This window comes from Aethalodelphis obliquidens, unplaced genomic scaffold, assembly GCF_003676395.1.
Source record: "Aethalodelphis obliquidens isolate GAN/ISIS:26980383/991018 unplaced genomic scaffold, ASM367639v1 scaffold60, whole genome shotgun sequence".
Taxonomy (NCBI): domain Eukaryota; kingdom Metazoa; phylum Chordata; class Mammalia; order Artiodactyla; family Delphinidae; genus Aethalodelphis; species Aethalodelphis obliquidens.
Window position 1 is genome coordinate 11,395,177 of NW_020838004.1, and position 15,133 is coordinate 11,410,309.

Sequence of the window (15,133 nt, forward strand, 5' to 3'; positions counted from 1 at the left end):
ATAAGTAACATTATTAAAGACTGGATTATAAAAAGCAACTTGAAAATTATAATACATATGGACATAAGGTTCTTAATGAAAATATGGCACAATTAGCTAGAAATGGTGTCTCTATTCTGACTCTAATATGGTATTTACTTTGGTTTTTCCCACAGATGAGCATGGAGTTCATACTACATTTCCTGAAATATTCATGCACTTTATTTTTTATGAGTAATTACACACAGTTATGAGATTCTTAGTAGGCTGATATCAAGATTAAATTCATAACCTTGGCCTAATTTATCCAATAACTGAGCAATTATGGCAAGACTAGAAAAGCGAAGCAGGAGACTTCTGGCTATGATGAAGTGCCTTCCTGCCTATAATTCTATAATTCTGAATAAATAATATGAAACAATTATTTTTAGACAGTATAGAACAGGTAGTATAAGATATGATCACTAAAAATAAGGGAAACAAATGAGGTAAGCCCTATGATTACATAAGCTTTTTACCTGTACATGTCCTCTGGAAAAGCCTAAAAAAATTCCACAGGTATTCCAACTACCTGTCAAAAAAAAACCCCAACCCTTTCTAAAGAAGATTGACATCTAAACATTCAGCATAATGTTCACAACGTCCAACACTCAATCAGAACTTACTAGACATATGAAAAAGCAGAAACCTGTATGGCCCATAACCAGGAGAAAAATTAGCCAATATAATCAGACACATAAATGACAGAGATAACAGAATTATTAGGCAAGAATTTAAAATAACTTTTTAAATATTTTCAAGGAATTAAAGAAAAATGAACATAATGAAAATGGAATTTTTGGAAGAACCAAATAGAACTTCTAGATCTGAAAACATATTATCTGAGATTAAAATTACACTGGATGGACTTAACAGAGCAGGCATTATGGACAAAAAGATCAGTGGACCGAAATCATCCAAACTGAAGCATTGGGAGAAAAAAGACGGAAAAAATATATAACAAAATGTTAGTGACCTGAGGAACAATATCTAAATCTAACATACATTTAATTTAAATCTCACAAGGGGTAGAGGGAACCTTTAAAGAAAACAGTGGCTGAAAATGTTTCAAACTTGATGAAACTATGAATCCACAAATCAAAGAAGCTCAACAAACTCCAAGAAGGATAAGTGTGCACCCATGTGCATGTGCGCACACACCCTTCATAAAAGCACATGAAAATTAGATTAAGCTAGAGGGGGGGAAAGATGTATTATGTGCAGGTGAACAAAGATAAGATGGACCATACTAATTTCAAGCCAGAAGACAGTGAAACAATATTTTTAAAGTTCTGAGAAAAAAACATATGACCAACTTATAATCTATATCTAACTAAAATGTCCTTCTAAATGTCCTTCTAAAATGAAGGCAAAATAGGCATTTTCAAACAAACATCAGCTGAACACCACCACCAGTATCTGCACTATAAGAAATGCTCCCAGAAATTTTTCAGGCAGAATGAAAATGATAACAGATGAAAACTCAGATCTATAGTGACAGAAAACAGATTAGTGGTTGTTAATGGGTAAGTATTGACTACAAAGAAGCATGATGGAAATTTCAACAGATGGAAAGGTTCTAAAATATTTCAGTATGATGGTTTCGAACTATACATTTTAAATGAGTGCATTTTATTGTAGATAAGTATATCTCAATAAAGTTGATTTAAAGACTAAAACACAAGGCATGTTAAGTCTAGTACAGTTTATATCAGTAACTTACAAGCAAAACTTGAAGCTGATCATAATGTTTCATTTTTTAGTATAAGAAAATTTCTGAGGGAAAAAATAGTATAATTTAGTGAAATCAGAAGTTGATGAATTTCTTCTGAGGTGCTTTGGGAAATGAAGCCATCACAGACATATGCGAAGAGAAATCTTAAAGCCATGAACATCACACTTACAGCTAGAAGGACCTTCTAACCCAGATTTCTATATCTCATTAGATGCAATCTCAAAGAAATTCATATTAGAGTCATAGAGGTTTTAGGAGCCTCATTATCAATTAATACAACTCAATTCCAAAAACAGGCACTGAAGAAGCTGTGCTTTGATTTGTTCTAGTTAGGTAGAGTGACCATCTCTTTAAAAAGATATCACAGTACTGAAGGATGTGACAGGCAGGGAGTAAATGCTAGTAATAACAAACTCTTATGAATCATTTTCTAAACATTTCACAATAATATATCAATAAGCATGAACTATACAAAGTAAAATATTTTATCTGTAACTGATTTCGTTGGTTTCTCAGTTTATTTGGGGGGCTATAAAAATAATAAATTTTTGTTTAATACCAAAATATTTAAATTTTCTAAAATTTTAAGGGAACTAATTTTCTTTGAGTCCAGTTAACTTCTTGACTAGATTAACAATTTAAAGTCTTCTTGAATTTATTTCTACATATGTGATACAGATTAATGCATTCTAAACATATGTCATATATGTGAGAAATTAGAAATAGTTTTAAACATTGACTATACTTTGAAGTGATCATGAAATTTTATTAAAAACTGATAATTTCCATGAAATTTCATTGAAGTAGCGATAAGAACATGTAAGGAATTCATAGAAATTATTACTGTGCTAAATCTCCAAAAACGAGTCATTAAAATCAATCCTAAATCCACATTAGAGTTACCTGGGGAATTTAAAAATAATAATAATACCACCAGTACCTGGACCCCATCCAAGTATTCAATCAGCAGGACCTGGCATGTTTTTACAAAGCTTCTTATGTGGTTCTAATATGCAGCCAGAGTTGAGAACGCTATTATATAGACCATGAGATTAACTTTTATAAAAAGATGTAGCCTGACCAATAGGAAGCTCATATTAGAGTCATAGGGCTTTTAGGAGCCTCGTTCACGTCCAGTGAAGGTTTCAGGAAAAACATACCATTTGTAAATTACTATTTTTCAGAATTTCACATGCCATTATGAAATCTTCAAGAAACTCCATTCTCTGAATGGAATAGCAATAGCAAAATTATTTTTTAAGCTATAACTATGGCTAGGATAATTAAGTAATTATCAATACTTTAAGGTGAAGAAATTAAGGCACACACACTTTATTGTAAGTCTTTGTTGGCTCCCTCTTTTTCACTCTGAGGACTACTCCAGGGATATAGATTATTTATATACCTATACGGTTTGTAGTCGTACTACTCTATTTTATATGCCAAATAGAAATGGGCTCAGTAACAATGGTGTGTTGAATCATTAATTTTGGCACTTAAAATTTTCTAAGCTATAAAACAATGTTCTTTTTTTTCTTTCAGAAATTTTGTGATGAAGTTAATCATATAACAAATTCTGAAACCCTCTCAAGTATAGACAGTCTTGAGGCTAGGGAATGTGAAGAAATATATTTAAAACTTAATAAGGAGCCTTCTACATCAATCCAGCAGCAGAATTCTATTTCCCTCAAATCCGCAAATCTTCAATCAACTAATCTAAGCTGCTTTGATGAAGATAAGCTGTCATTCTCTAAAACTCAATATATAAATAATTGGCTTATAAATTTAGATGATCCAAACACTCAGACTGTCACACCTTTCTCAGACATTTTAAGTAAACCTAATGTTCTGCCTTCACGTAAATGTCTTAATAGTGAAGAACAAAATTCATCTGCTCTGAGTAGAACTGTGGAAAGAGCCACAAATACTGCTAACAATTCAGTAGCCTTTGTATATAGTCCACCCATATTTGTAAAAGATATAAAAAGCAAAAAGACCTCTGAAACTAGTGCTATGAGGACAACTGACACCAATCCTGGATCATTCAAAAGGGAGAGACCATTAGTTACTGAGAGCCCAACATTTAAATTCAGCAAAGCCGAGGCCAATCCAGATTCTCCAACCCAGGAAATGGCAACAATTTCAGACCAAAAGAAATATTCTGAATTGACTCAAGAAAATAGAACTACTTCAGTACCCACTTCATTTGTACCTGTGGCAAAACCTTTAGTTTTGCCATCGAATACACAATCAGCTAGGCCTTTACCCAAAAAAAGTATACATATAAAAGAAATTGACCCAGTGCAGTGTTCTGATAAGTTAGGGGAAATGAAAGACATTAAAGATGAAAAGATAAGATATTCTAACTGTGATGAGGAAGAGTTGTCTTTATTTTCAGATAATTTTCAAGCTGGCTGTTTACCTTACAACTCTGACTCAAAAGATAAAAAACAGAAAATAGCTGAAGCATCAACATCATTGTATAGTATAATTTCTAATTGTGACTTAGTTGGTCAGCACAAGAAAATGAAATGCAATATTCATGAGAGAAATGGTGTGAGGTTTCTTAAAAGTATTTTAAAGAAAGAATCTAAATATGAACATGATTATTTTAAGGCACTGGTTACAAACCAAGGCTTTAAGTTAGGAAATCAAAAAGCAGCAGATATCAGAGATAGTATTGAATTAACAAAAGAAAAAGGGAAAAGTGCAGAAATTCCAAAGATTATTAAAAAACTGAGATGGATTGATGAAACTGAAGATACAGAAAAACATGTTGAAGATAATCATTCACTGAAAAATAGAATAGGAATAACTCAACAGTGGTCTCAACAATTCCACATTCAAACTAAAAGTGTTGCTGCCAGCAACATTACTAGTATTATTCCTGCTTCTTCTGTGAATTCTGCTGATAAGAAAAAGCCCAAGGATGATTTTATCTCTGAAAATGTCACTGCTTTAGGAGGATCTGGAATAGACCATGTGCCTTTGAACTGCTTTATACCTTCAGGTTATAACATTGCTAAACAAGCCTGGCCAGACTCAAAAGAAGAGGAAAGTAAATCCCCTGTAAATAGTGGTGGTTCTAAAACTCAGAAAACTAATCCACAAAAGGGTGGAGCAAAAGTAATTAGAAGAACAAGATCTGCTAAAGTTCAATCAGGCTTTATATATACGAACAGAAAAGGCGCTGTTATTCGACCACAGTCTGCGAGCAAAGCCAACACATTTTTACAAGCTCAGGGTAAATTAATTGTGCCTCATCCTCCTCCTAAATCTCAATTAAATATTAGAAGTTGTAAAAATATACAAGTATCTCAGTATCAAACTGTAATGCCTGAAAATTCTCAAAACATCAGTACATGTGACTATGTTAATTCAAAACATGTGCTTCCAACAGAACACAAGTTAAATCAGTGGAATCAAGAAAGTAGTCTTCCACTCTCACATGTTTGTCCTGACTTAGTCACTGCGATGCCATCTCTACCATATTGTTCTTCTGAGTGCCAAACTTTAGCAAAAATAAATCATTCAAATGGCAATCAAATGGTTGCCCAGCAAGATGGGACATTATATTACACCCAAAGATGTCCAGCATATGAAGAAAGTCATTCCTCTGTGACTCTTAAAACTACTAAAGAAGAATTTGTTCCCTTGTGGAAAATACAGCATAATATTCTGGGTCAAAATGAAAAGGCCGCTGGTAAGAATAAATTTATATATTTTTATAGGTAAAAAGTACAAGTTTTTAAATTCATGTGAACTTTCTCTTCTTGAGATATGGCAATATGCACCTTATAAGATATTAATATTAAATAATAACAGCTTTATAGAAATAACTTATCACCCTTAATATTGTACCCTTGTCTATCTAGTAGCTATTGCTTTTAAGCGAATGACCCAACCTTTGCTCAACTAAAACTAGAAACTTTTGCCAACCTCCATTTTTTCCATGACTTTTCTTGTTAGTTTAAAAATAAATTCTGTTATTATCCCAATATTACAGTCAAAATTTCTGTCAAGTAAGCACAGTGAAAAATGTTGTTTAAAATATTCTAAATAGGTGAATAAATGTGATTATAATACTTTTCTTTATTCTTCTTTAAAATGTTTGTTAAATTTAATTGTTATAAGCTAATAATAGGTGTGCCTACCCCTCTCATTCTCTTTCCAAAAAAGTGGCAACTTTACTTTTATCTGTTATGTATGTAGGGTTTCATATGGAGAAAAAATGATAGCATTCCTTTAAACATTTTTGAAAATTAATTCTCTATATTATGCCTTTGCCCTTAGTAGCTTAGATGCCTCATGAAGCTACTTTCCTCTAAGCAAATGGACTATAGGCCCATAAATTTTCCTACCAGTAGAAATCAATTGCCTATTCAGAAATAGATAAGACTTGGGAAACATCAGAAAAGCAACCCTTTTCTTCTCCCAAAGGTATGAATAAATATAAAGAGGATATAATGAGGTAGTTAGTTTAAATTTAAACTATTTAAAGCCTTCTTCAATTAGACCATGAAATTTTAAGGACAAGGGACTATTTTTATAATTCTTCACCTTATCCCCAGGTTTTAACACTGCCTGGCACTTAGTAGGCATCCAGTCTTTTCTTGAATTGAATGGACACAAGCCAGATTAGCAGATGGGAAGCTAAATGCAAAGACCTTAATCTAAACCTAGATTTTTAACTATTATTTCTCTCACTAAAAGGTTTCACTTTCTTTTTATCCAGCCACTTCACAATGTAACTTCAGTTTTCACACTCCTTCCAGAAAATGAAAGCATCATGTAGATTTGATATTTTAAAGGAAATTATGGTAAATAAATTATAATGGTTGCCTTTCTTGAATTCCTACTCTGTGCCAGTTATAGTGCTAAGTGCTTTACAATTATTGTCTCATTTAAACCTCACAGCAACCCTGACAAATAAGTATTTTTTAAAACCCCATTTTGCAAAGAAGGAAATAGAATTGCCCAAGGTCATGAGCTAGGAAATAGCAAAAATGGTACTTTCATTCAAATATCTATGGCTCCAAGTCCCATAGTTTTTCTACTAAAACTATGTAATAAATATAATTATTAAGTGAGCATGTATCAGAGTCTGAGCTGATCAGGAAAAATATTAGGAAATATAGTTTCCCAATAGCTCAAGCATAAAAGGGTAACATATGAAAATTATGATCTCCTTCTCTATAAATATATATATATATATATATATATATAATCTAAAACACCAATATTTTTCTAACATTTAACCAAAGTAGGTAATAGTTCTTAGGGGTCTTTGTATGATGAACACTGGAAAATGTAATGAATTTTAACATTTTTTGCCATGTTTTTAAAGAGATAGAAATATTGAAATTGTTATATATGTCTATACTTATTTTTTTGTTCATTGTTTTGCTTTTATTGAAGTATAGTTGATTTACAATATATTAGTTTCAGGTGTACATCATAGTGATTCAATATTTTTATAGATTATACTTTAAAGTTATTGAATATGATGGCTATATTTTCCTGTGCTGTACAATATATCCTTGTTGCTTATCTATTTTATACATAGTAGTTTGTATCTCTTAATTCCATACCCCTGTCTTGCCTCTCCCCCATTCCCTCTTCCCTCAAACCACTAGTTTGTTCTCTACATCTGTGAGTCTGTTTTGTTATGTAGATTCATTTGTTTTATTTTTTAGATTCCGCATATAAATGATAACAGAGTATCTGACTTTCTCTGTCTGGCTTATTTCACTAAGTATAATACTCTCTAGGTCCATTCATGTTATTGCAAATGACAGAATCTCATTCTTTTTTGTGGCTGAGTAATATTCCATTATGCACTGCTTCCATATCCTGGCTATTGTAAATAATGCTGCTATGAACATTGGGGTGAAGTAGCTTTTCAAATTCGTGTCTTCGCTTTCATCAGACATATATCGAGGAGTGAAAGTAGTTCTATTTTTAGTTTTTTGAGGAAGCTTCATGCTGTTTTCCATAGTGACTGCAGCAATTTACATTCCCACCAACAGTGTATGAGGGTTCCCTTTTCTCCACATCCTCTCCAACATTTGTTATTTGTAGACTTTTCGGTGATAGCCATTCTGACAGATGTGAGGTCATACTTCATTGTGGTTTTGATGTACATTTCTCTACTAATTCTAAAGTGATGTTGAGCATCTTTTCACATGCCTGTTGGCCATCCATATGTCTTCTTTGGAAAAATATCTATGCAGGTCTTCTGCTTTTTTTTTTTTTTTTTGATTGGGTTTTTTGCTGTTGAGTTGTATGAGCTATTTATATATTTTAGATATTAATCCCTTATTGGTCATATCATTTACAAGTATTTTCTCCCATTCATGAGGTTGTCTTTTCATTTTGTTGATGGTTTCCTTTGCTGTGCAAAAGCTTTTAAGTTTAATTAGATTCCATTTGTTTATTTTTGCTCTTATTTCCTTTGCTTTAGGAGACAAAGCCAAAAAAATATTGCAATGATTTCTGTCAAAGAGTATTATGCCTATGTTTTCTTCTAGGAGTTTCCAGTCTTACATTTAGGTCTTTAATCCATTTTGATTTTATTTTTGTATACGGTATTAGAGAATGTTCTAATTTCATTCTTTAACATGTAGCAGTCCAGTTTTCCCAGTGCCACTTATGGAAGAGACAGTCTTTTCTCCATTGTACATTCTTGCCTCCTTTGAAGTAGGTTAATAGACCATAAGTGCATGGGTTTATTTCTGGGCTCTCTATTTTGTTCCATTGTTCTATGTGTCTCTTTTTGTGCCAATACCACTCTGTTTTGTTGTACATGTCTATACTTCTTAATACTGTAATTATACTTGGAAAATCTAATACTAACAGGATTACATCTGTTCAGTATTACATTACTGAACATCTTTGTATGTTCAGTCATTCAAGCTTTTTTTTTTCAAAACTATTTAAATATTAAACATTTCAAATGAACCCTTTGCTAATACTGGATTATAGTTCAGTGAGCATCTATTCATTTTTTTTGTACTCTCCTATTTGCCAGGTCACTTTTATTCTCACAGTGTACCCAGAGTTGACAATTGTGGAGGGCATCTTGCTCTCCATTAGCATATCCAGAACTCTCCAGCAAAACTCTCAGTAAAAACTCTATTTCCGTGAGACCCAAGTCATTCAACTATGCCAACTCCTGATCTCTCAAGTAATTTTTCCCCTGAAAGAGGACTTTGGCATCTGGTTCACAGTCATTCTTTATTGGAAAAGTCTTTGCCAATATACTGGTGATTCAGTATTGATGTGAATGAACAATCCAATGCCCTGATCTCTCTCAATCCTTTCTCACCTCTAATGAATTTCTCTACCATTCTGCCTCAAGTACCCATTCCTTTTGTCATACTCTGGACCAGGTCAACATCAATAACTTATTTCTAAAATCAGTAATTATTTACATCCTTCTCTCTGACTACAATATGCTTTTTGCACCAGGATATTTACACCAATGGAACAGAATAGAGTCTAGAAACAGACCCACATATTTGAATGCTTGATTTTTGGCAAAGGTGGTACTGCATAGCAGGGAGAAAAGATTTGTCTTTTTTTTTTTTTTTTTTTTTTGCAGTACACGGGCTTCTCACTGTTGTGGCCTCTCCCGTTGTGGAGCACAGGCTCCGGATGCGCAGGCTCAGCGGCCATGGCTCACGGGCCTAGCCACTGCACGGCATGTGGGATCTTCCTGGACCGGGTCACGAACCCGTGTCCCCTGCAACGGCAGGTGGACTCTCAACCACTGTGCCACCAGGGAAGCCCAATATTTGTCTTTTTATTAAATGGTGCTGAGTCAATTGAATGATTATATGGAATTAGTAAAATGACCCTTACCTCACACCATACACAAAAGTCAATTCCAAGTGAACTGTATATATGAATATGGAAAGTGAAAAAGAAATGCTTCTAGAAGATAACATAGGGAATATGCTTATGACTTTGGGATGGGCAGGGATTTTTTACACAGACATAAAAGCACTAACCATTAAGGAGAAGATTGAAACTTTTTCATCCAAAACACCATTAAGATATTAAAAAAGCAAACTATAGAGTGAAAGAAGATAGTTATAATGCATAATACCAACAAAGAGCTCATATCCAGAATCTATAAAGAACTCCTACAATCAATAAGAAAAAGACAACCTAATTATATCAGTCAGGTTTGAACCAGAGAAACAGAACCAGTAAGATATATTAAGATTTAGTTCAATAGGTTGGCTTACATAAATGTGTGTGGAGTCGGGGGAGGAGGGTATCTAAGCAAGTCTGAAATTTTCAGGGCAGGCCAAGAGGAAAGGCAGGAACTCATAGGAATAGACAAACGTTGCCATTCACAGGCAGAATTTTGTATTCTCTCAAGAAAGCTTGCTTCTGAGGCCTTTGAATTGATTGACTCAGGTACACTAAGATTATCTAGGATAATCCCCTTTACTTAAAGCAAACTGATTATAGACTTTAATAACATCTACAAAATACCTTCACAGCAACACATTAGTGTTTGATTGAATAACTGGGGACAGTAGACAGATGACACATCCAAAAGACCATCACACCGATTTATTTTAAAGGCAAAATATTTGAATTAGCTTCTCATAAAGGAGGATAGCCAAATGGTCAATAAACATGGAAAGATCTCAGCTTCAGTCCTCAGAAAAATTCACATTAAAACAATTAGATACAACTACACACACATTATCAGAATGGCTAAAATTTTTAAAATACAATACTAAGTATTAACAAAGATGTGTAACACCTGGAAACTCAATGTCTACTAAATTTGAATATACGCATATCCTTTGACCTGGCAATTCCAGACCAAGAGGTGTGTGTGTGTGTGTATGTGTGTGTGTGTGTGTGTGTGTGTGTGTGTCAGAAATTCATTCACATGTAAAACAGAAGACATGTACAAGAACTTTCTAAAGTTCTAAAACTTTAGCAGCTTTATAGCCATAATCTAGAATGATCTCAAATGTTCTTCAACACTACAATATATAAAGTGAAATTTATTCATTCAGAGAAATATCGTAATAAAAAATGAATTGGCCACTGCTAAGAAACAGTAACATGGATGAATCACCATGATATTGTGCAAAAGAAGCCAGTCATTAAAATGCATATTATATTCCATTTCTATCATGTTGAAGAATAGGTACAACTATGGATGGGGGTATATGGAAACAGGTTATAAGGAAAGCTTTTTCAGTGGGTGTCTGTGCAATCTGGGTGTGTCTACATAACCTGTATACTTATAATTTGCACATGTTTCTATAGGTGCTTATACTTCACTTTTTTAAAAAGCCAAATGATGTTGGCCTATCAAATACTTCGAAACCTGATTTCAGAAAGAATGTATTTTTTTTCTTTTCTAGGAAGTATTAAAAATACCTTCAAGGAATCAAAATTTTGATTGCTAGAAAAGATCAAAGATGCAATTGAGCTTAACTCCCATATTTTATGGATGAGGAAATTGACACATGTAACAGTGAGATTATATAGCTCAAGATGACACAGGTAGTTCAAAACAAAGCCAGGATTTTGTATTGCAGCTCCAGTGTTCTTACCTTAGAATAAATCTAGTTTTCATGGAATCAGAAATGTAATCAGAGACACTGAAGCAAATTATTTTAGGTAAAAATTAGATAGCATCTACTGTGTGCCAATCACTATTCTGAGCACTTTACATATGGAAACAAATTTAATTCTCTCAATAACTCTGTGAGTAAATAATATTACCCCCATTTCATAAATGAGGAAACTGAAACAGTGAGAGGGCTAATAACTTGTGTAAGTCACATAACTAGTATAAATGGCAGAGCCAGGACTAAAATGCAGGCATTCTTTCTCTAGCATCTGTTGTCTTAATTACTTAGCTATTATGCTTGTTTAAAAAAAAAACTCTCTCTGTGAGGAGATGGAGATAACCTTATTGTGGTGATTATTTTGAAATATATATGTGTATCTACTAATCACATTGTATAACTTGTAAACAAAATATGTTGTATTGTCAATATTTCAATAAAGCTGGAGAATATAAATTAATTTAATTTTTAAAATGCTGAATAACTAGATTTTTCAGTGATACACATTTTAAAAATAGTACATTCATCTATACAGTTTGTGGAAAGTACAGAGTAACAAAGGAAGTCATTAATAAAATGAAGAATGGCATGAAGATTTAAAATCATCTTTACTAACTGAAATGATAAACAAAAACTAATAAAGTTTGGTTTAGCAGAGATAACTATAGTCATGTATTTGCACTCAATATACTTTTTAAAGTTTCTCAATTGAGAAATACGTCTTACATACAAATAATGTACATAATGTACAAGAACAAGTTAAAGACTAATAATAAAAGAACCCTGTGCCCAATGCCCAGTTTCAGAAATAGAAAATCACTAGTATTGTTGAAATCTCACATGCCTCTCCTTAATTGCATCCCCCTCCTATCTTACAAAATGACACTACATAGAATTGTGTTAATTATTCTATGCTTTTCTTTATAATTTTACCATGTGTAAATGTATCTCAAACAATATATTGTTTAGTTTTGCCTAGTTTTGTAACTCATAAATGGAGCCATTTCATCTATATACCTCTATGATTTGCTTTTCTCAATAGATTTGTTTTTTGGATCCATTATTCATTAGTTTAACTGTATTTCATTTGTATTCATTTTTGTATTACATTTCATTAAAATTGGTATATTCTACAAAAATTTTTCATTCTCCTATTACTGGACATTGGGTTGCTTTCAGTTTCTTGCTTTTATGAATAATGCTTCTGGGAACAGTTTTGCACATCTACTGATAAACATGTTGCTGGGTCATAGAGTATGTGTATTTTTAAGTAGGTTAAGTGTATTTCAATAGGTAATGCCAAATTATTTTCCAGAGCAATATATGAAAGTCCCATTTACTACATGCTCACCAAAACTCCGATAATCAGACTTTCAATCATATGGGTGAGAAATGGTGTCTAATTATAACGATTTGCATTGCCCTGGTTACTAATGAACTGAGCATTTTTTCATATGTTTATGCACTATTTGCATTTCCTCTTTTGTGAAATGTCTGCTCTTGGATTCTGGGGCGGGAAGGTGTTTCTCTTATTGATATAAGTTCCTTGTATACTCTAGGATTCTGCATCAGTTATATGTGTTGCATATATTTTCTGCCAATTTGTGATTTGTAGTTTCTCTCTTCTTGGTAAATAAAACTCACTTTTTTTTTTTTTTTTTTTTTTTTTTGTGGTACGCGGGCCTCTTACTGCTATGGCCTCTCCCGTTGTGGAGCACAGGCTCCGGACGCACAGGCTTAGCGACCATGGATCACGGGCCCAGTCGCTCCGCGACATGTAGGATCTTCCCGGACCGGGGCACGAACCCATGTCCCCTGCATCGGCAGGCGGGCTCTCAAACACTGCACCACCAGGGAAGCCCAAAACTCACACATTTTAATGTGTTTTTTGGGTTTTTTTTTTTTTTGCATTTTGCATTTTGCTTGTATCTATTTAGTTGGGGGGTTTTTTTCTTTTAATTTTACAGAAGAAGAAAGATATCCATCTTGACAACTGTTCTTTAAAAAAAAGAAAAAATTCACACAAAACTAAACCCAAAAAAAAAAAGTTTATATATGTTACATATATACATATATATGTACGTACATATAACATATGTATATACATATAACATATATATATATATGTTAAAAACTTAATATAATTTTAGGCTATAATAACCAGATCTTTGGAAGTACTGTTATACTCCACATTATTTTAGGCTATATATTTTAAGAGCTGCATATAAAAATTGGGCTCACCCTCATTGGGGTGAGCCACGACTCTGGAAGGAGGGGTTCGGTCTGATGACCAATTAAAGGAGCTCAAGCCTAAGAGACATGATAGCTCTGTACAAATGTTTGAAGGTTTATTATGTAAAAGAAGGAGAAAATAGAAAAAGATGAAGTGGTAAAAAGTGCAAGGATGTTTTCAGCTCAGCATAAGTAAGGGTTTGAGCTTAAACCACCAACAACTGAGGAGGGCACCACATGGGGTAATGGCTCCCCATCACTAAGCATTCAAGTTCACCTCTGAGTGATTTAGATCTATGAGTAAGTGGTTGAACTAGTTAATGTCTAAGATCTCATCTGAATATATAATTCCGTGAATGTCTCCAGATTTTTCCCTCGTTTATAATTAAGAATATTGCAAATTTTAAAATATGTAATACTTGGGCTTCCCTGGTGACACAGTGGTTGAGAGTCCGCCTGCCAATGCAGGGGACACGGGTCCGTGCCCCGGTCTGGGAAGATCCCACATGCCACGGAGTGGCTGGGCCCGTGAGCCATGGCCACTGAGCCTGTGCGTCCGGAGCCTGTGCTCCACAACGGGAGAGGCCACAACAGTGAGAGGCCTGCGTACCACCAAAAAAAAAAAAAAAAATGTAATACTTTACTAAAGATTAGTAGCATTATTTTGAGTTTTAGTAGTAAAACTACCATATTTAGAATTTTCATTGAGACTAGAAATTTGGCCAGAGATGCCATTACAAGCTATATTATTTTTGCAAAAATACCAAGGTTGTCAGCTATTATATTAATTAGTAAATAGTATTTAAGTGCATGTATGTGAGTGGAACAGTTTTAAGCATAAACTTGTATCTTAGCTTTTGCTTGTCTGTAAAGCTTTTCATTTTTCTATCGAATCTGACTGAGATTCTTGCTGGTAGAGTAATCTTGGTTGTAGGTTCTTCCCCTTCATCTGTTCCTGGGATCAGTCTATAATCCACAAAACTGAACATCTACACAAAGAACAATCAAAAACAATTATGCTACAAATAAAGAAAGTACAAAAGTATTGGTAGATCTTGCCTCCAGAAGATTTATGAACAGGGCTAAAGGAAGGGAAAAATTATTGATACAGCACTCATGTGGCCAAGTTAATTTTCATTTATTTAATATATTTTTAAAGCTGTTCAAAAATAGAAAGAGACTTTATAAGGTTTAGGGGAAGACAATTCCAAGCATACAAAACAGTATAAAAACTTTATACTGCCCAAATGATCTCACTATAAACTATAACATTTAGCATATCTATCATTTAACATATTTAGCATTCCCATATAGGTGAGAATAAACATAATACAGTACTTTTTAAACTACTGGTCATGATTCATTAGCGGATTATAAAATTGATTTAATGAGTAGTGACCAGGATTTTTTAATGAAATATAATTGTAGAATGTTCTAGAATAGAAACTACCAGAGGGCATTATATAAGAGTAAGTATGTTTCACAAAACTATGTATACATCCTAATTCACAATGCAAAATATCTTTCTATGAGACACAGT

The 15,133-nt window shown here is 33.4% G+C and overlaps 1 protein-coding gene across 1 annotated transcript in view; it reads left to right on the forward strand.

Moving 5' to 3' along the window:
* Positions 1-15,133, forward strand: part of CEP126 (centrosomal protein 126) — a 165,665-nt gene that overhangs the window by 64,438 nt on the left and 86,094 nt on the right. Inside the window, exon 6 of the mRNA XM_027087788.1 lies at positions 3,296-5,456. Coding sequence (XP_026943589.1) covers positions 3,296-5,456 — 2,161 coding nt within the window. The remainder of the gene's footprint in view (positions 1-3,295; positions 5,457-15,133) is intronic.